Raw genomic sequence first — 21,669 nt, forward strand, 5'->3', positions numbered from 1 at the left:
GTATATTCTGAAATATCTAGATTAATTAAAGATGAAGATGATGTCATCAGAAATAAAAGTTCTGCAGCCTTACTTCATACATATTATCGGGGAAATAAAAACAGATTTTATGGTGCATTCATGACTTGTTGACAGATAAAAAATAGATAGGTCTCAGGCAGCAGTGTATAATGAAATAAATACATTTTTCTAATGGCCAGACCATTTTATCTAGAACTCAGATTTATTTTCAAATTTTCTTTCCCTGTAATTCAAGCATTAATGTGATGCCAGAAGATAAAACCAGGAATTGATTGATCTAGTCTTTTTTTGTGTGCATTTACTTGTAAAGCTATAATCTAGGTGCTTGGAGTTTTTTGTGTAAGGCACTTCACACTCTTGTGAGTTAAATGTTTCAAAAACAATTTGTACACACCGTGGTATTTAAAGAGAGAGAATTCATAGAATTTTTACTAGCACCAAAAATAACCGAGCACAGCACAAACAAGAAAAGAAAGATTTTTTTTTTAATAGTAATAAAATGTAGTTCAATCTTGAGTAGTAAAGGTGAGTTGAACGCAGTTCAGCCTGAGATTCCCCAAGCAACGTTCACAAGTAGTTGTGTGACACAATATATGTATAGATTAGTCTCCCAGCATCCTCTTGGCTCTCTTTGGAACAGTCACTTTTGTGACTTGATGGTCACCACTGCTCCTCCAGTCACCCTGAGGGTCTTGCAGTGTGCTGAAAGACTGCAGGGCCCCAGGAATGCGTAGCTTGAAGAAACAACTTGTAACTCCAAATTTCTGCTCAGCAAAGATAATGTAATTGAGGAATAATAACTGACACTGTTCACCACCTTTTAAAAACATGGCCTTCCCGTTCTGAAGTTTAGGCAAGCTGGACGTTTGGGAGGACAGACTTCTTTGTGTTGTTTTTGTGGCCGGTTCATCTCGATCTCGTCCACGTAGGTTGGAGTGCTGGAGTTTGGCAGCCAGGGGAAAAAAGATGAAAGCACTAAGCTCTGTTCCCGACAGCTGTACTGAATGAGATTTAAGTCGGGGCATGACAAGAGCTAAAAGGCATAATTACTATCATGTGACATAAACAAAAGAGTATTATTAGGATTTCCTAGACAATTGTTTACAGAGACATTAACACTCTCATTTATGTAACATCAGAACAGATTTAGCTGAAAGTACTGCAGTTTTTAATCCATTTTCCACCTTCTCAAAGGTCATTGTTAGTTACTGGAATGTCTTAACCCTTTTTGTGCATCAATAAAGCCCACAAACAAGCAAAATGCAAAACAGTTGAAAGAAAATATAAGATTGTTCATCTCTTTGGAGAAGGGGAGACAAAAATACATCTCTGGACAAATAGAACTATGGAAAAAAGACAGTTTACTGTGTACCAGAATTCATGTTTAAGCCCTCCGGCAAGAATTTGAGAATATTAATTTCAAATATTTAATTTCCAAATATGCCTGGGCTGGGAGAAGCTCGCTTCTCGATATTGCTTAGGGCAACCAGGTCATTTGCATGGGTTCTCAGCCTCTTTTCTGAACCCGTGTGAACTCACTCAGGACACATCTCTCAAAGGCCACCAGTATTTCAACTGGGCAGAATCTCCCAATCTCAGACGGGGAATTGAGCAGATTTTTCAGGCTCTTTTTCCACTTATTTGGTCTCTGAGGTTGCAGCATTGCCGTGCTCAGACTACGTGCTGAGCTTTGCGGTACTGAGATGATAGCCTGACAAACATCTTTTTTTTCTTTTGTGTCCCAAGTCCTGACATAGCTGGGGTTATTCTGCCCTTGCTGCTTTTTTCTAAGCTTGCATGTCTTCAACCTTTTTTCTTTTTCACCGTGTCCTCTGAAGTTACGGCTCCACTGGCCTCTCCACTGCTGTTTCTAGACAGTCTCATTCTGCGGGGCGCCTTCGCTTTAATTCAGACAGCTTTAATGCAGCCAGCCTCTCTGCTGCATCACGGCAGCCTTTTTTCTCCTCAGAAATTCAGGCAGTTTCAATAAAGCCAGCCTGACTGCTGCATCAAGGCAGCCTTTTTTCTGCTCTGTAATAATTGGGACAGCTCCATTTTCAGTCAGCCTGCATTATTCACTTCTCCTTTAAGCCGCGCTCCCACTGGCCTTGCTGAAGATGTCCAAGGCTCTTTTATGAACCTGCGCTTGGAGCTTGGAGCTTGGCTTGTGGTTCACCACCAACCTGAAACCTCAGAGGCCTCAGCATAACAAAGAAGTAAAGAAACTTGAGGGCAAAATTAACTTAGAAAGAGTTACTAAGCACTTTTCTAATCCATCCGGCCATTATCAGAAATCGGCTTATCCTGGCGAGGGTCGTGGCTAACTAGAATTGTAATAAAGCTTCGGGTAATAACTCTAGCCAATCCATTTCCGCTTTAGAATTAATATTGTGTGACATTTGTTTGCTTTGTTGAATTTTAACACACAATGTTTACTGCTGAAGAAATAGAAAATTTACACTATCTAGGGGCACACTGAAGGTGCTCTTCACCACATTTTAAACACTCCACCCACCCCCATAAAAATACATGTAATATGTATAGCTAGGTAGCTCACACCAGTGCACATTCACATTAATTACAGTATAGCTGGTACAGGTTGTCTCTCACCATGCCCTGTCCCTCCTGAAGATTGTACATGCTCTCATATTTATCTCTGCCTTCATTAAACCACATTTTTAATACTAGTGATATAATATTGAGCACTTTTCACATATGCTTTTATCTCTGAACACATTACGTTTTATAGTTCTGCACAGTTGTGCTCTGATTCTCACAAAATTACATTTGCTTTGAGCTTCCTGACCCCTGTTTTTTCACTGCTATAAACATACACTTGCCAGCCTCATTAGTGCCCCTCCAATTCAGGTGCAGCCTATTGCAATTTTATGGCCCCCCTTTCTATAATCATTTAACACCCATTTTCAGAATGCCAGACTTGTAGTCATACTCTTGGTAAAGTCTAATCCACTGAAATCTAACTAAAATCCCTCTAACTTCTAGACAACTAAGTCTGAATTAGTTGTAGCCACAGTTTAGTTATGCATTTTCATTTTTATATGAAATGTATAAATATTTTAATTATTTTCTAGCCTTTTGAATATAAAGGACATTAAGTTTAGTTCTTTTTTAACTTATAATTAAGACTGTTCTAATTTGTTAGCATTTAAATCCATACAATAAATGTGTGACAACGTTTACTTTACAAGTTAATCAAATACCAAATGCAAATACCATAAGTCAGATAGGGAACCTTTACTGTTATCTTTTATACTGAAAATAAAAAGATCCATGAACTCATGTATACTGATGTATATTTAAATGGTGACAAAATCATTAAACAAATGTTAAAAATGGAGTTTGAAGGATTTATTTTGCTCTTTAATGGTCTGTACTGAGATGGAATTGTGCACTTTTTTCTGCTGTATTAAGGATCAAGCTCAGCATGGCCACATTGTTCAGCTGGGGGAGCACTACGTAAAGGGATGTTACAAGCAGGCACGAATCACCACATGAAATCACCTGAGGTCACTTAATGATCTTGGCTATTGACCCTAAGCCTGGTAGATGTTCATGCTGTTTATTTAGGATATAAGAACATGAGAAAGGTTACTTCCAAAGAAGACCATTTCCCCCATCTAGCCCATTTGGCTGTCAGTAGTTTAATGATCCAAGGACCCAGTTTGGTTGGGTATTTTGCCCTAGATCTTCACAACCCTATCTTCAGCACAGCTGTGATTTATTAATAACATTTGACAAATATTTGTTCGGTAAACCTCAGATCCATTATTTTTTCAAGGTGGAAATTCATTATTGAAATGATTTCCATATCTTCATTTGCCTGCCCAGTTGTGGGACGCAAGCACATACAAAATCAGAGCAAACTTTGAACTGGAAAAAAACGTCTCATAAACCTTTGACTCATTTCATTCCCAAGTTGCTACTGGGATCATAAATATGACTTTGTAAAGAGAACAAAGCATTTGGCAAGCAGCAGAAAAAGGCAGACCTGAGTGTTTACTGCTGTTGAAGCAGCATAGCAGAAGCAATAAATAAAGTGTAGGCAAAGGGTAGAGACTATTTAATATCTTTGTATATGCCACGATTCAAATTCTTGACTCTGATGAGTTTATCAAAATACTTAAGGAAGCAGAGAGAGATATAATGTGCGACACTTATTACATTGAAGTATACCTGTTGCATGTTTGCTTTGGCTCAGTTTCTTTGAATGAAAACTGTGGTCCTTGTGAAAACTTGTGAACCCAAATGTTTACTATGCAGTTTCTAAATAATTGTGTTCTTTTAAAGGAGTTGTTTAGTTAGGCGGTAGTGTTTAGAGGACAGTACAGTACTAAAAATAAGAGGCCCCGTTCTTAAACTTTGAAGGAACCCGTTTTGGCCATAACTCAAGCTTTTATTTGCTCTTAAATTTCACAAAATGACAGTTATTAATTCTCTCTCCGACTGGTTGGCCATATATTACACTCCATCTCTGAGTGGTTTCCAAGGTTCTGATGGCTATTAGCAAGCAGGTAGACGTTTGTTCTAACTTTTGAGTTTTAGACAGGATCAATGCCAAATGAACATCAGAAACTGGCTGCCCGATAGGGAGTGCACTACCTAATGCTTTTAAGAAAAAAATACTTTTCTTTTGTTTCCTTCACATCCACCCACCCCTAATTCCCAGACATGACAGACTGATTGCAGTGCTCATCTGTTATCCATCCTGCTCTATTCTAACTGGAAAATTAGCTGGAATTATGCAGTAAGGACTTGATTTTAGAACAGCTTTACTGTTTTTAAATGTTCCAAAAGTTTGATTTATATCAGTATGAGAAAGGGGGTAAAGAAACCCAGGGATTCTGCTGTTTCGGCATGCTCCCTGTTTCTCTTCACTGCACTGCAGAAAGCAATACAACCCCCCCTCTTCTATATAGTGTGCAATGCTGACTTTTTGCATAATCTGTATACAGTATGAATAGAGGGTGAAACAGTATCTCTGTCTGATGCATGTAAAAGCAGAATATAGAAAGATAGTATCAACAGCTGATCTCATAATATTGAATCTAATATTTAAATGCATCTTTGCAATTAACAACGGTCACAAAATAAACTATTTGCTCTGTACTGGCTTGCATCTGTTTTTTTTTTATGAAGACAGTGCATCGTTAAATTGTTGAGACTGACAGTTCACTGTACCTACCCCAGTATGTGAGGTAAACAATCCTCACATTCTCACCCCCCCCAGCCAATTAGCCTCACCCAGGAAGTCCCCATCAAACTGATTAGTGAGGCAGGTGCAAGTCCTGCCCTGACTCAAAATACTTTAACATTTTGAACTTTTTCCTGTAGGCTATATTATTAGACATTTAATAAGGTTGGCATCGCGGCCGTGCTTTGCTTCAATTCCCAGGGTGTGCTGTATGTTGTATGTTTTTCCCGTGTTCATATAGGTTTCCTCTGGATGCACCAGTGTCCTCCCACAGTCCAAAGACATACTCAGAGGTTAATTTGTTTCTGGGAAAATTGGCCCTTGCTGTCCTGTCCAGGGTGTGTCCTGCCTTGTGTGTCTTGCTTGTCTGGATAGGCTTCAGCTCCCCCACAGCCCTGTGTTGGATAGATGGATGGAAGTTATATAAGGACATTTTAGCTTTATTGTGCTTCTTTTTTCTGAACTACTAGAGGGTACATTTGCATGTTAAGAGCGCCTTTTGTGAAAATGTTTCTGCAATACCGTATGCTCTCAGGCATTTAGTGGCTGAGAGGCTTCGTCTGGCGAGTGCTTAACATTGAAGCCCCTTTAAAAAATGCACAGAACCTCAATATCCAGGGCTTCTGCAGCTTACAAGGCAGCTGAGCTGGCATTGAATGAAACAGCTTCATACAGGAGAACGACAAGCGAGCAGGATTTGGCATGTCGGAGAAATCCGAGAGGCTGGAGGGATTCCTAGGAGGGCAGCTACATCTGTGGACAAAATTATCTGGTTCACATAATCTCATCACTTAACATGGCTGCCGGGATGCCATAAATATAAACAGAGAGAGGGGGATACCACATTGGCTACCTCCTCACAGAAAACCTGAAAATGACTTCTGCTTTTTTCTCTTTCATCTATTACTCTTTAATGTTATGGTAGCTGCCAGACCCAGACGGCTGCTAAGATCAGCTCACCCTGTAGAATGCATCAGCCACCTAAACACCATTCAGTGAGCTACCTGATCATGAGTAAAATCTTCCCATTATCTACACACAACAAAAGATAAGCAAACGCTTTGAGGGAAAGGCAGCTGTTTTGGACACGGCAAGACCTTTTCTCAACATTCAGACAGGGGTCATTCAACACCTCAGGCCAAAATCAAAAGTGTGTTTAAACTTTTCGGCTTCCTTATTACTGAATAAGTAAGTCGGAGTATTATTTTTACCTGCGTAGTTGTGTTTGCCCTGGCTGCTGGGTTCGTGTTACTTCTGAAAGGGGTGTGAGAAGAGTTTGTCAATCTGGTTGTTTGGTTTTATAGTGTCATCATGGTGTGGTGTCATCAGATTTTATACTGCTGAGGCGTGTATCTGTATGATACTTTTATATCATCAGGATAGTTGTGATTTTGTTTACCCAAAGACACACATAGAGTAGTTTTAGAAGATCCATTCTAATTTGGCTTAAAGTGAACTTGTGTAAGTTTATGGATTATTTTAATTTATGTGAACTTTATCTCTGATATGTTCAGTCAAAACAGAATTTCCACACTGATCGTCATTTGTCAGAATAACAGATGATTACTTTTTTATCTGCACTGTGCGATACCATGTTGAATGGCCTTGGTGCTGTGCTGTGTGATACTAATGTGTCAAACCCAAATGATCTTTCCTTTTAAGTTGGATGAAGAACTAATGTGCTCCTAACATTATGCATAACCAAGTCTGAAAGCTTACAACAGTCAGATGAATAAAAAGCAATTTTACTATATGCACATATAGGCTTGCTCACTGGTAAATTATTCTGGCTAAAAGCCACCTTCTACCCTCTACTGTTTTTAAAGCAGATATACTCTGATACCCTCTAGATTCTTGGAACCTCTGTGATTTTACTGTATTTACCTTGGTGAATTTACTAGGTAAATTCAGTTGCACTTCCAGGAGAGACTGCCTGATGTTTCATTTTATTTAAAGCTATCTGGAGCAAAGTGAAAACCTAAAACCTGCGTCATGCTTCAGATGGGTTTTGGCGAGCAGCTTGCACCGTGAAATCTGTTACAGTTGCTGAGAGGCGGAAAGGAGAGTAGAAGATATGGAGTGTTACCTTGTCCAGTGGACTTTTCAGCCTTATTCTGAGCTGCTGGTAAAATTCCTAGATTCCTAGGCTGGCAATTTTATTGTACTATCAGGGTGAATCTTACTACTTATATCAGGGCAGTGTTTCTTCAGCACTGTAGAAAGTCATTTTGGGTTCACTTGAAAAAAATATATAGACGATAGTTTGCTCTGAAGATTTTTTGACCTTATTAAACACGCTTTAAAGTCATCAGATCTTTAGCAAATTGTATTTGCCAGATTTTAGAAGGTCATTCTTTTAAGTAAAAAAATGAACCAAAAACGTTCACTCATAGTACGTTGTAAGACTTGCTGTATAAAAGCAGAGCATGAAAGCAATGCTTAAATGAGGTTTACTGGTGTTCATTACACATCCAATGTCCTGCTTATTTACACCTTTATAGATATGCTCATCCAGCTGAATATTTAGGTATCAAAACATTTAATCATTGTTAGGCTTTTTTTCCCTGCAAAAAATTGGAAGAGAATCTCCACTGAGCTAGTTTTTGTTTCTTTGCACTTGCTGAACTTTGAAATAACTTTGAAATCCTTAACTTTGCGAATTCTTTTGCAGTTGTAAGTAATGTTTATTTTGATGCTCTGAATTCTTTTGAAGCAATGATCATTGTTTATGTTTCTATCTTACAATCATGTTTAGTTGCATATAGAGGACTTACTGGACTCTCCACTCAAGGCACTTTACAGGTGATGGGGTCTCCCCTCCACCACCACCAGTGTGTAGCTCCATCTGGATGATGCAACGGCAGCCAAAGTGCACCAGTATGCTCACCACACACCAGTTATTAGTGGGGAGGAGAACAGAGTGAGGAAGCCATTTCATAGATGGGGACTATTAGGAGGCCATGATTGGTAAAGGCCAGGGGGAAATTTGGCGAAACACCCTGGGATTTTTAATGACTGTGGAGAGTCAGGACCTCGGTTTTACGTTTAATCAGAAGGATGGCGTCTTTATAAATCACTATATGGTAATTTAAAATATTTTTTCACATTTGTTTCTTTACATATTGTTTTGGTATTTCTTAGATTTCTTTTTCTTCGGAGTTTACTGAGCCATGACCCCAGTTTGCTTGTCTTCACACAATGAATTTGTTCCAGACGTGGACTAAGGTTAACTTACTTTTCTTGTTTTGGCACTCTTTAAAATCTCACAAAAGTAGCTGCAGAACATAACACGAACATAACATTTGCTTAAAGCCCATTGCAGTACTTGGGTACAACAAGTACCTTACTTGTTACTGATCTCAGCACTCACCAAACAAACAGTTAAGTATCTAGTGCAGTGAAATGGATTTGAAGTCCCACGTTAGGTAGCCCTGGTGTGAAGTCATCCTGGCATTTTTATCACCTGCTCCTCCACCCTGTCATATTTCCCCAGGTGACCTGAAAGGGTAAAATCATCCCGTGCAGATGCTGTAGATCCAGAATCTGATGGGAGGAGTCTAAACGCCCACACTCTCCGGTTAATTGCTTGTTGTTTTTTGCCTCCTTTTAAAGGTGTAGCTTTGCTGGTTGCTCAGGAGGTCCCAGTGCACATTTCTATTGGCAGCCAGAGGCACTTTTGTTTGCAGACGCCGCCCAGTTCAGAGCTGGTGCCCCTTCAGTATATGGTTTGCGTCAGCAACAACATCAAAACCGTCCACCAGGAAGTGGGAAGCCAGCTTTCTGAGCATGAACGAGTGCTGCCAAACACTGACATTTTACGGTAATTAAATTCCGGCACAGCCAGTAATGCTCACCACTAGTGTCAGATTGGCCTCGAGACACACTGTGACCTCTGGCTGACCTAAACTCGGTCTGTCGCTGTTGCCATTCCTGAAAATATTTCACTCCAGCCTCCACTCCATACAGAAGGTAATATGCCTAACGAGGCACAGGGGTACTGTATATATTTTTTAATTACCCTTATTGTATTTGAAACACCCTTATTGAAAACTATTACCTATAGAATTTCTGTTTAAGATGAGACAGTTGTGTACATTAGAGAACATAAGAAAGTTTGCAGACGAGAAGAGGCTGTTCATCTTATTAAAGTTATTCATATTCTGAAGGGTTAGTGTAGCCTAAGTTCTATAATTTTTGTAATCTGAAAATGTGCTGTTGTTGAAAGCATAACATGTACACTTTTTCAGAGACTGCTGTTTTAAAGGAGATTTTCCAGGCATAGTGGAACAGAAAAAAAACAGGAAAAGTGTGTCATAATCCTGTTGTAATATGATACACATAGAAGTGTATGGAGTACTTACTATATATATATGAACAGAAATAATGACATCCACATGAAAGAATGATTTACTAATTTTAAATGTTTTAAGCAATCAAAAATTACTTTGTATAGGATTGGATCAGAATTGAGAACCACTTCTTTCTGAAACCCACAGATTGCCGTTCTGGAAGCTGTTGGTCAATGTGGATTCGGGGGTGAAAGTGGAGCGAGAGCTGAGGACGTTCCACAACCGGCTGAAGAGACACCGCCTGGGAGAGGGCGTTATCAGTATCGGTGAACATTCCACGATGTTGCTTTCTGATATGGTAGGTTCACGGAAATACACACTATTTCACACGGCTGGGAGTTATGTGCCGTAACTGGATCTCTTAAAAAGATGGGTCTGGGTCAAAACGCACACACAAAAGGTACAGAACCTGTGCTTTTTTACTTATAGGGCAAGAAAAAGAATCAGAATCCCTAAAACAAAAGCCTAAACGCTTCTTTGAGCTACTGACAAGACTTCCTCAGCGGACCTCTCTATAATTAGCCTGCTTACTGGTTTCCAAGCGCAAGTCTTTCTCCCAGATTCTCCCAAATATTTGCATCACTCCACAGGGCCCATGGTTTCGTTCTCTCGGCTCCTCTCTCACTACTCTGGCGGCACAAAGTCTAGTGAAACCTCCCTCTCTTCCCAGCTGGGAGATGTGGAACAATGTGGACTCACCACTTTCCTGTTTTTTCCTCAATCACCTGATCAGTTTTCTTCTATCTAGCTTTCTGGGGAGATGTTGCTCAGGCCAGTTTGAACTTGCTGTCCCCTCGTGACTTTTTAATATTGTTCTCCCTTTGTCAGGTGCCCTTCTCTTCCCATTTCAGCTGCTGAAATGCTTGTAACCGACTGTGGAAATCATGCAGCCATGCTATACTAAATATGAGCACCTTGACTTGGAGGCAGTACAACAGCTACAGAACACCAAGCACAAATTGAAACAGACACAACACAACACATTTGTACCTGCCAGCTTTATTTTAAGCATCAGTGCCTCCACAGATGATGGTGGAGAAGGCTTATTTATCCCTTGAGTGTAGACGTATTGGTGAAATATTTGGAGTATTCATTTGACTTATTTTAATATGTCAGAGATCTGCGTGTGGTAAAGAACATAACCTGATTTGTAATGACATTGATGCCTTTTCAGCTTAAAGATAAACTATAGTGGTTTGTATGTAATCAAAGGATATACAATATGGCTATTTCAGGAATTCATAAAGATTTGCTGAATCACAGACAAGGATGGCACTACGCATACACTGAAACTTAATCTCTTTTGTGATGGAAATTGGAGGTTGTAAACATTACTATGTACTTGGTAGTATCATTGTGGTTTGAAATGCACTCATCATTGCTGATTCATTATAACCCCAAATGTAAAAATAGCATTGCAGTTCCCCTTTAACAGGCCAGGATTTGTCATGCGAAAGATCTACATTGGCACAGAGACTGCATCCGTCATCAAATTGCAAGTTGTACTGTATTTATTGCTAACCTTTTTTTTAAAAAGGAAAAAAAAACAGTAAAACCGTGTCAAGTGGCCCACAGGGCAGTGACCTTTGGTGGTGTGTTTCTTCAAGAACCCCAACTGCTTGTGTTGCTGACCTTCAGTCTCAGCCTCAAGTTGTTTCACACTGTGTGGATTAGTCTTACAGCCGTCGCCAGGCCAAGGGGAGCACCTGTTGTGTGGGCCTCAGGACCGTCAACTGTAGTGTGAAAGGTTGGGGCTGAATGATTTATACCGGCAGAGCACTCAACTCTGAGCGAGCATAGATGACAGTCATATGGATTGTATTGGTGAACTCGAAGAACTTGGAAGTAGGATAACTTAGTTGCAGTGCAAAACAATGAAGCAATGTACAAGTACAATTATCACAGAAAATTAAATTCCAGGTAATACTGTACCCTACAGCTATGTAGTGTAAATTCAAAATATAATTGTGTCACACACAGCAAAAGAGAAGATGTGTGCTGTTTCACTAAAAAGGTTTTTTGTACATAGTTTTTATTTTAATGTTTTGCTGCACCTTTGTCATAATTTCTTTCAAAACCCTTTTAAAAACTACTGCTACTAGTAATACTGTATTTGCTTTAATCTCGTTGTTGCAACATACGTTTCATGGTTTTATATAAGTAATTCACAGAACTACATTAAAAAAAAAACATCTGATTTAGTTTAGTTTAGCCAGACCTGAGTAATGGTTCTATTTAGATGGATGATTTTTCAAGAATGTTTTTAACATTCTTTTTTAAGCAGTTAAAATAAAATGTTCTGGCATTGGTCAAAAAGCTACCTATCATATAGACAATATAATTCATCAAAACATTCAAACCACAAATTACCCCCCCACCACCACCACCACCATTAAAAACTTGTACAGGCTCTGCTTATGCTAACAGTGGCAGCAGTCTCTCTTATCATTGTATCCATTATCTACCTGGAGGGCCGGCATGACTTTTTGTTGCTTCACATTGCTTGTCTGATTTCTAGCTTGCGCATTCCAAGTTGCCTCTTTTAAAACCTGTCTTAATCAATGCCACAGTCTTAAAGTTCGGGAAAACTGATGTTGCTTTGATGCTTGAGAGTGGACCATAAGGGGTGACCTAAGAGCTTTGAAACTGCTGTGTGTCAGGGCATAAATATTACATATTAAAAGACACCAGCTGTGTTGTTAAGTTGGGTTTGACAGACAAAAGAGCTTGCAGTGGTCAGGGGTTTTCGGCTTGAAAGGTTTCGTAAGTGCATAAAGGCAATTGGTGAGAGCAGAGCATAACCTCCAAGTGGCTACTGAGCTCTAGAGTCAAATAGCTGTCTTAACTACTAGGGAGAAATAAGCAGACTGGATTTCCATATATATGTGCACAGTAAGTGTTTTAAATTTTTTGTAGCATTCTGGATATCATACATTAATAAAGTGCCTCACGTGCAAAAACATGTCTCAAGGCACTGGGCAATAGAGTAATTAAATGACTGAAATATTAAAAGAGTGATTGAACAAAAAGGGTGGCATGTGGTCCAATGATTAGTATCATTGCCATGCAGCACTTCATCCTTGGGTTCAATTTCGAAGCCAGGGTGCGGTCTGTATTATGTTTGTTTGCTCTCATATTGTGTGTTGTGTGGGTTTCCTCCCACAGTCCAAAAACATACTGGTAGGTGAAGAGGCGTCTGGGGAAATAAGCCCTGGTGTGAGAGCGAGTGTGTCTGTGTCTGTCTGCCCTGTGATGGACTGGCATTCCATCCAGAGAGTTACCTGCTTTGCTCCTGTTGGTTGCTGGGACAGGTTCCGGCTCTCCCATGTCCCCGTATTGGATAAAGTGCTTAGAAAACGATAAGATGGATGATTAAACAAAAATTGGGTTGAGCTGTTTATTAAAATCCAAGAAGGTTGTGCGTTGTTCCTGTCGTGGTCCAGAGCTATGTGGTCAAACCAGTAAAAGAGTAGGCATCCCAAAATCACTGTGTGCTGTAATGACAAAGAATGGCAGGGTCTTCTCAGCATAATGCTCAGTTTGGGATTCAGCACAGTTTGTGTTTGAAAAGATACAGAGGATCAAGACTATGCAATGCTTTTATAGTAAGCAAAAGTATTTTATAATCAATTCTTGAAGAGACAGCGAGTTAGGGAAGATCAGATAAGCTGCTGAAGCATAGTTTGACTAAAAAGTTCTAGGAATTGAATTTTGAAGCTTTGGGAGATTACCAAATGGTGTAGTTTTAACCAAAGTTCGATTTTAATCTTGGCCATCCTATGTATGAAAACTCACTGGTTGCCCATTTGCCATTTTAACATTTCTGCAAATCAACCCATGGCAGTTGAATAGATGTGGAATTTCTACTTTACACTGTAGGGGATGTTTGACCTGTAGACTGAATAGGGTCATTGGCACTGAAGGCAGTGTTGTTAACATGTTGCCAAATGGCAGAATCCTGCCTGCCAAGGTAGTAATTGGCTGCTACATTTATCCAGGTAGTCTGGAATGGTTTGAGGCTTGAGCAACTCCTAATAGTATAAAACTGTTTTGTGTTTTTGGTAAAATTGAATGCCAAGTTTAAAATGAAAATATTGGGAGAGAAAGCATGATTTATGTTCTAGAAAATACATCATAGGTTCTACACAAAACAAGTATCAAATGAAAGCGTTCGTGTTTTTCACTTGCATGTGAAATACTACAGAGATTCAAACACCATATTAAGTAACAGGTCCACTTAATACTCTCATTAGCAATGTGATCGACAGAGCTCTACCTTTTAATGTTATCAGAAAAGAAGACATAAGAATCAGTTGCCCATAAAACATTACACCAGAAAACACAATTATACTGGCTGGAATAGAGATTTAGAGGAAACCTGCCAAAACTAACTCTTTTCAGGTAAACCTGATACATGGTAATGTACAAATCTGCCAATGAGCCAGCTAAAGGAGTTAGTCTTGCTGGATAATATTCCAAATGGGTTGTCTGTTATATCATGGGAGATTAGTTTCTTTTCCATCCATTTGCATTCCTCAGCCTAGATTACTTATACATTTAGACAGAGAGGACAAAGAGGAACTTGGCTCTGCTGTTTTGAAAGTATGCTTTGTGGTCTTTGTCAAACTACAGAAAAAGCACACCTCATAATAGAGAAACAGGAAACATTTTAAATAAATAAATCTTATCAATATAAACTCCTCTTTATATTTTATGCCATGGCATTTACTTTCATCCCAAACATTTACAGATGTATAAATTATGGCTAATGCTATGTTTTCTTTTTTTTATTATTTGACAATCCAGTATCATGAGTTGGATGAACTGCTTGGCATCATCATGCTTAGTAAGAAACCAGAAGTTTGTTTTAGACACTGAATTGATTATGGTTAAAGTACAACTGGGCTAATGGATTGTTTCGCTGTTTTTATTTTATCAATTTTCTGAATAATGCTGACCATATGTCAAACATAACATGTCCCAAAACATACAAAAATGGCAGAAAGATGAAGTTACCAATTTAGAATAAACACTAGTTTACTTTGGGATTTTAAGTGAAATTGATACTATTTATACAATCTTAATTTTAGTCTTTTTAACTGGATTATTTGTCTAAAGCTTAACTAAATGAAATTATTCAGTTCAAATGAAATTATACATGGATGTCTGAAAGAAGGTACTTTGCTTTATATACAGTAATTCTAGATTTTAATGGAAGAAAGGACATAAAACACATCATATGCAGTGATCATATACTTGTATATTGTGATGCCGCTGGGGGTATGGTCATCAAACAGGTCGTGTTAAAGGCAGGTTTCGATACAAAACACCCCAAAAACATATTTAAATGGCATAACTTAATTTTATAAAGAAAATAAGCTAAAATAATTCCTAGCTTGTCTAACGTGTCTATCTCACTCTTGTTTTCTAACTATCAGGGGTGGCTGTAGTTGATGATCATGACAGCTCATTAACACAACAAAAAATATATTTGCTGTCTATTAAAATACAAAAATATAATTTTCACCCAGCTCCAAAAATTGTACAATTCGTGGTCTTGTTTTCTGCTGGCCTTTAGCGTATTCAATTCACCTTCTGTTCAGAGTCCACACTTCTTCGTAGTGTGTTGCTTTGTTTTCCTCACCCTAGTTCATGGTGCACTATGTTTTTAAAATCCATGTGACTTTGCTTTTCATTTTTCATTTCTCTAGGATTTAACAAGTTTATTCCACCAGACATCTTCCTAGCAGCTCATTGACCTTGCCCCTTATAGTACTTCAATATTTACTGGTGTTTTGAGAATCTACATCGAGCATTTAAACAAACGTTGTTACATACGACATGGTGCAGTGATCACAATTTGGCAGTTTCCACTTCAGTTCTCAGTGTTTCAAATTCGGGAAAGGATCTTTTTGTAAGGGTTAAGCAGTTGAACTGTCTGCAACAGGGTGCGCACCTGTGCCAAGTTCCAGATATTACGTCACGCCGCCATTTTGTATGCTGGTCTCTTTTCACTGCCATATTGGTGCAGTCAAAAGCATAACAAAATCCATGATGTGCACAGGAAAATACCACCTATCGACTATACACCCCCTAGTGGCATTACAATATTTGAATGGTGAATTTGAGTAAGTGAATGCATATTTTTGATTTACAAAATCTCAGATTGTTAATTCATATAAATTTGTATTGGGAAAAATGTCAGGCTAGTAAATCATTAAATTATATTAATTTCCAAACTCTTTTTAAAAAAGGGAGTTGTTTTGGGGAGGATAAATGGCAATGTTTTATTGTAGCTCCAGAAAATGTTATTTAACAGAAGTGTGGGAGGAGGGCAAAAAAACAAAAACAAAAAAAGTATACCAGAGTTGTGGAAGTCTAGAACAGGCTACCCAGCCATGTTGTCGAAGCTGATACCTTGACCAAGACCAATAGAAAAACTCTTTAATACTCAAGTTGACTTCCAGTGTAGAGCCAACATGGCCACTTGAGGTCAGGAGCTGTGGGGTTCAAGTGAAACTACTGCACGTGGCAAAGTCTCTATGTAGTAAATCTATAACTAAACAGTACATCCAGCTTATAGTACTATTGGGAAAAAAAATTGAGTAACCCACATTGCAGCCATGTCAGAGAAGCACCAAAGTGATTGTTAAGGAACAAGTAATAGGTTTATTCCATGCTGAAAAAAAGAAGAAAGAGAACACAACGTTTCGGCCGTGGAGCCTTCTTCAGGTGTGAGTGATTGTTATTTTCCTTTCTTTGTGATTGTTAGTTTCCTTTCTTTCTCTCTGTGATCAGCTCACACCTGTTAAAACAATTTAAGGAAATAAAAGCGCTGGTGGGCCTGCAGTACTGCTCTCCTGTTCATCCTTCCTCACTTCCAGACACAGATCACTACAGTATCCGTCCACATATTGATTTTCTAACCAGTTCAGGCTCATGGGGGAGCTGGAGCCTATCCCAGTAAGCAAGGCAGGATTCACTCTGGACAAGACACCTGTCCATCACAGGGCACACACAGACATGCACGCGTTCATTCTAGGGCTAAATCTCACAGAAATCTTCGGACTGTAGGAGGAAAGCACAGCACCATGTTCTATGCAAACACTGGGAGAATATTCAAACCCTACACGGATCGAATCCCAGCTCGGGGATTGAAACTAGGACCCCAGTGCTGTGAGGTAGCAGTGCTCACTACTGTTAATTTTCTATATGTATTCACACAATGGCAAAGAAAGGGTCGCTCCTGACTTACATAGGGTTTGGGTTTTGTAAAAACTTGAAGAACCTAACCCTTATGTAACCCTGTTAACGGCTGCATACATATTATCCTGTATAAACAGGTACCTAATCATTTGTGAAGCACATCAGTTGTTCATGTTATTCCTCATTGATGCATCCTGTCTCTCCATTTCTTTGTCTTGTTTCATAGCAGGACCACGAATCTCTCTACGGCAGGAAAGAAATGTCTTCACAAGAGACGAAGGATCTCTCTCTTGTCAAACTTCTGAACATTTCCATTACTCTTTCTCCGTACATGGGTGTGGACACTCGCCCATTCCAGGTGTCTTTACAGGATGGCACTGAGAGCTTCTGGCTCAGTCTTCCCTCTAAGTCACACTCCTATCAGGTAAAGTTTCTTATTGTTACCGTTCTCTTTTTAACTTCCTGGTTATCTCTTCCCGGATGCCAAGAAGACTACCCTGGCCTCTGGCCTAGGTTCTCCCATGACAGAGTGTCTAACAAGGTGTTCTTTTGGTCTTGTGGGTTATAGAACCCAGGTGGACCTAAAACTGTTGATTTAGTGCTGAAATCCAAACACTCATGCCGTCTGGAACTTTGTAATGGTTCCCACTGCAATATTATAAGGGTAGAGCCTGTCTTAATCAGTTTTAAAAATGGACATATACCTGCAACCACCAGCAGAAGAGCCTGAGGTACTCTGTCCTAGGCAATATATTGTGTGATAACTCATTTATCATGTTTTCTGTAAAACAGTGTCATTCGCTGTAGTCTTGGAAACTTAAAACGATTTTGACTCTGCGCTGACTTTCTTCCTCGGCTTCCCTTCTCAGGCTCCCCTCTTAACAAAATGGAAGGGCAAGTTTTCTGTGAAGCTGAACATCACAAACCATGCTGCGGTCAGCTGGTTCGTGGACCGGGTGAGCAGCCTGCAGTCTAAGCTGGGGGTGGAGTACATCACTTTGGAGGGAGGGGAGGGGAACCCCTTTGCAGAACAGGCAATAGCCCCTCCAAAAACCCTGGCGGGTGATGAATACATCGGCCTGTTTGCTGCTGTTGGGGCCCGGATAGGAGACTCTTCAATCGTCACAGCAGGTACAAGGTGCGTGTAGAGAGCGGCATTTTCCAAAGTCTGCAGGAGATTCTTGTGAGGGGTATTAACATTTGGCCCGTGGTCACAAAATGTCTAAAGACATTAGACAAGTCTTTATTTCATCAAAATTCTTAATTTACCCCCAAACTAGCATATCTGCTAGTATTGATGAGGGTGTAAAAAGGATTTTTTTTTGCTCCAAATGTGTATCTAGAAAAGTGGTTAGTACTGTATGTCTTGCTAAATTTTTTATGTTTTTCTTTCCTTTGTTTGTCTTGTTAATTGATAATCTTACATTTGCTATGCATTCCATATTCAAGTCATAAAATACTGAAGAGTTTAAAAAATGGTTCTGCGATATTTGAGGATGGTGCAGCAAATTTAGCAAGATATTAAATTTGATATTGCTGCAGTTTCCAGACAGCAGAATTTGCCTTCGCAGTTATCTCCCTGGATAAAACCTATTTAAAATCCTGTATCTTTTTATGTATACTAGTATCTAATGGGAAACAGCCAAAGATACTTTCACCATATGACATATCCTTTAAGATTACCGTAAACTAAATAAGAGAAATAGAATCCTTCCTCTAACATTCAAATACAGTTTACAGGACAGTTCAATCTCCTGAATTTGGAATTAACATTGTAAATCATGTTTATCCAGAATCTACTCGTATAAAGTTGCCCTTTGCAAAATATGTTTCACAGTTTGTCTCCCTGGTTAAAAACCTGTTTAAAATCCTTCTTATGTGAAAAACATATTTTTATTTTCCTTGGCTCTGTTGTTGGTACCATTTATCTTTATTTCCTTTCACTAAATCAGAAGCAATAATCTTTGAAAACTCAGATTAATGGGGTAACTTTAGCAGTAATTCCATGTCTGAAGGATATGCAATTCAGGTCTGGTAACTCTAAATTGTCCCCGCAGGGTTTGTCTCTGTGAGGAACATTGCTGGGCTCCCCACCTCATTACTTTTCTATGAGCCTCTCTTCCCTACAACTTATTCAGTAGTTCAGTTAGATCCCTGATGAATGTAACAGAGTGACTAATATATTAGAAGTTATTTGGTGTACGTTGCTCAGTGGAGAGCCTGACTGTGAGGATAATGTTGACCAATCCCACCCTCAGTTTCGTTAGGAATGAGCCAGGGAGCAGCTAAAAGGGTATAGATGGGGTGGTGAGAGGGTTGTGAAAGAAATGCACGAAGTGAAGTCCAGAAATTGAGATGTATATATACACAGGAGAGTAGAAGTAGACGATAGATAGTAGGGATTAGACTCTACCCTTCTGACCAAAACTTTGTTATAAAACTATAAAATGAAATAACTATTAATACACATTATTAATTAACACAGTTTTTCCCTGCATTGGACTGGCATTCCATCCACGGGGGGGGTGTCACATGCTCTCTTGTCCACTTAAAGTCATAGAAACCAGGATGAACTGTGGCTCAATGGTCATTCTGACACAGGTATGGACTTCACCCGTTTACCATCTGGAAACGTTCCTTCATTTAACTTCACAGTGACCTGGGTTTTTACACTGATTTGATATTTCCAGCTGCTGACTTTTGTAAGGTCTGGGCAGGAAGGAAATAGCTATAAAACAACGCACAGCCTTTAAAAGACACCCCTCAGTAACACTTGTTCCATAATTGCTTCTGTATTTCTTCCCCTGTGGGGCTGGAGTGTAAATAAAGATGAGGGAATCGTTCAAATAAATGACAAAAGTACTTTCTTTTCCTGTCTTAACAGATCAAGCCACTTGCCTCTATTTGTCCAGATGACACCACTGCAGGCCGACTGGAGCTACTCGGGTATAAAGGGGATTATTCCTTCCATTCTGCACTACAGTCTTCTGGGATACAACTTCTTCATTCCTGATGCAGTAGGTAATACTCTAGCTCACATCCCTTGTCCTCTGAGACTTTAGTAGGAAAATAAATCTTGAGGATATCCATAACATGAAACAGTCACATCATCTTAAGCAGCCTGGCAAAAAAAGGTCTTGATTCAGTTTTCTTTACTGACTCTTTTCCAGCCATTCCTTGCATATTCACAACCCAACTCTGCTGCTATCTAAGCAAAGCAGACCAGATCTGCTCCTTTCACAGTCATTGCTCTGTGTAGATTTGGGAGATTTTAAATCCTGAATTTTGCACGGTCAGGTATGAAGAGTGAGGCAGTGTGCATGCTAAATTTTATTACGATAATTAGCTTATTATCTAAGTACGACCTACTTCAATTTGCTTTACTTTTTACCTTAAATCTGGAATCAACAAGAATTTTTTTTTATTATAAAAAGCACCCAATTTGGACTAGACTAGCTGTCCACGTCTCCATCTCAGGAGATAGTCAAGCCCCTCCCACAAGCCCACCTGCAGTATAATACATATTGTAACAGATGAATTAAAACCTTGTCTTTTTTTAAACACAGTGAAGCCACAATAATTTCACAGTGAAGCCACAATAATGCTCTAAAAGTATTTTGTACAAAGTGATAATTATTAAAATTTCACCTGATTTGGGGATTTAGCAGTTTGCTGAAGAAGGTGAGAATTTAGAGCAAAACTTGTTGCAGAATAGATTAAATTTTCAAGGGGAGTACAGATCCCCAGATGAGGAAAATAATTATTAAGCTAACAGGCACAGAAGAGGCTTTTTCTATTAGTATTTTTGGAAAATACTCATGAATATGTATATATTTATATAAAAACGAATACATATTTTTGCCATTATCTTTTGTATAAGCTCACAGTGTATTTTGATATTCAATCATTAATTAGATAAAATCTCTTGATCTTTAGTTTTTAAACACATTATGAGCTTTGCACCTGTAGTAACATACAGTTTTTGATATTTTGACATTTCAGATGCATTTTATTTGTCTGCGTTGGCACAGTTTTAGGAGTTGATTATTTTGTTTTAATGTATAATTAAGGTAAAGTGCACTCAGAAAACTTTACAAAAATAGAAATTTTCCCATTCCTATTTCTTTCCCGATATAAATTTTTCTCCTTGCTTTACGTTACATTTATTTTTCTTTATTTAATTTTCAAAACGCAAAAAGTAGTATATGAACTTTTAAGGAACAGAAAGTATGTGAGACGTTTGAAGGGGCTCATGTTGAAGGTAAAATAAATGTTAACATAATACAGTATAAGAAAGATAAGGAATAATCAAGTGACCACTCTGCAGTATCCTGCTGGTCCCTGACTCAGATGTTGTATGGCGGGAGTTCTGCCCAAGGTGGCTGTTTCAGTGTCTGTACTTAGAGGAAGGGGAATTTGGCTGGATTCTTCGACTAGGCTGTCAGAAATCAAAGAACACCAGAGACGATAACTCTTCCAAACACTTACCATTCCAAAACGTATTCAATATTCTATTTCTAAACCATTTATGTTTGTTTAATTAAAATGTTTCATGAAAAAATGTTGTGAAAAGAAAGTTCAGGCAACGAGATATGTCCCTGCTGGTCAAAACCTGTATTAATTTTCCGAAACCCAGTAAGTATCATGCCCTCCCAAACAGAACACAGAGCCTCTCAACATTAAAACACAATTGGACGCAGGTGCTCAAAAGTCATGTGCCAGGTCTACAGAATCTATGGTAATAATTCAATTTCTCCATGAATATTGTTCGTGTAATTTCAAACTGACGTTACCTCCCTTTTCCTGTTTGAATAAACTGTTGCTCTTAGGATAACATTTTAAGGTTTTTGGACACATTCTGTCAGAGAGAGAAAAAAAAAA

The 21,669-nt window shown here is 38.9% G+C and overlaps 1 protein-coding gene across 3 annotated transcripts in view; it reads left to right on the plus strand.

Moving 5' to 3' along the window:
* The window catches only part of LOC102688627 (SITS-binding protein), a 42,316-nt gene that overhangs the window by 7,035 nt on the left and 13,612 nt on the right, over positions 1–21,669 (plus strand). For 2 of the 3 annotated variants that reach the window (XM_015338047.2, XM_015338048.2), the window contains 5 exons: positions 8,846–9,053; positions 9,730–9,880; positions 17,015–17,212; positions 17,658–17,926; positions 19,673–19,809. In XM_015338047.2, coding sequence (XP_015193533.1) covers positions 8,846–9,053; positions 9,730–9,880; positions 17,015–17,212; positions 17,658–17,926; positions 19,673–19,809 — 963 coding nt within the window. The remainder of the gene's footprint in view (positions 1–8,845; positions 9,054–9,729; positions 9,881–17,014; positions 17,213–17,657; positions 17,927–19,672; positions 19,810–21,669) is intronic. The other variant, XM_006642566.3, reaches the window with a different exon arrangement.

The sequence above is a fragment of the Lepisosteus oculatus genome, chromosome 21 (genome assembly GCF_040954835.1).
Source record: "Lepisosteus oculatus isolate fLepOcu1 chromosome 21, fLepOcu1.hap2, whole genome shotgun sequence".
Classification (NCBI taxonomy): Eukaryota; Metazoa; Chordata; class Actinopteri; order Semionotiformes; family Lepisosteidae; genus Lepisosteus; species Lepisosteus oculatus.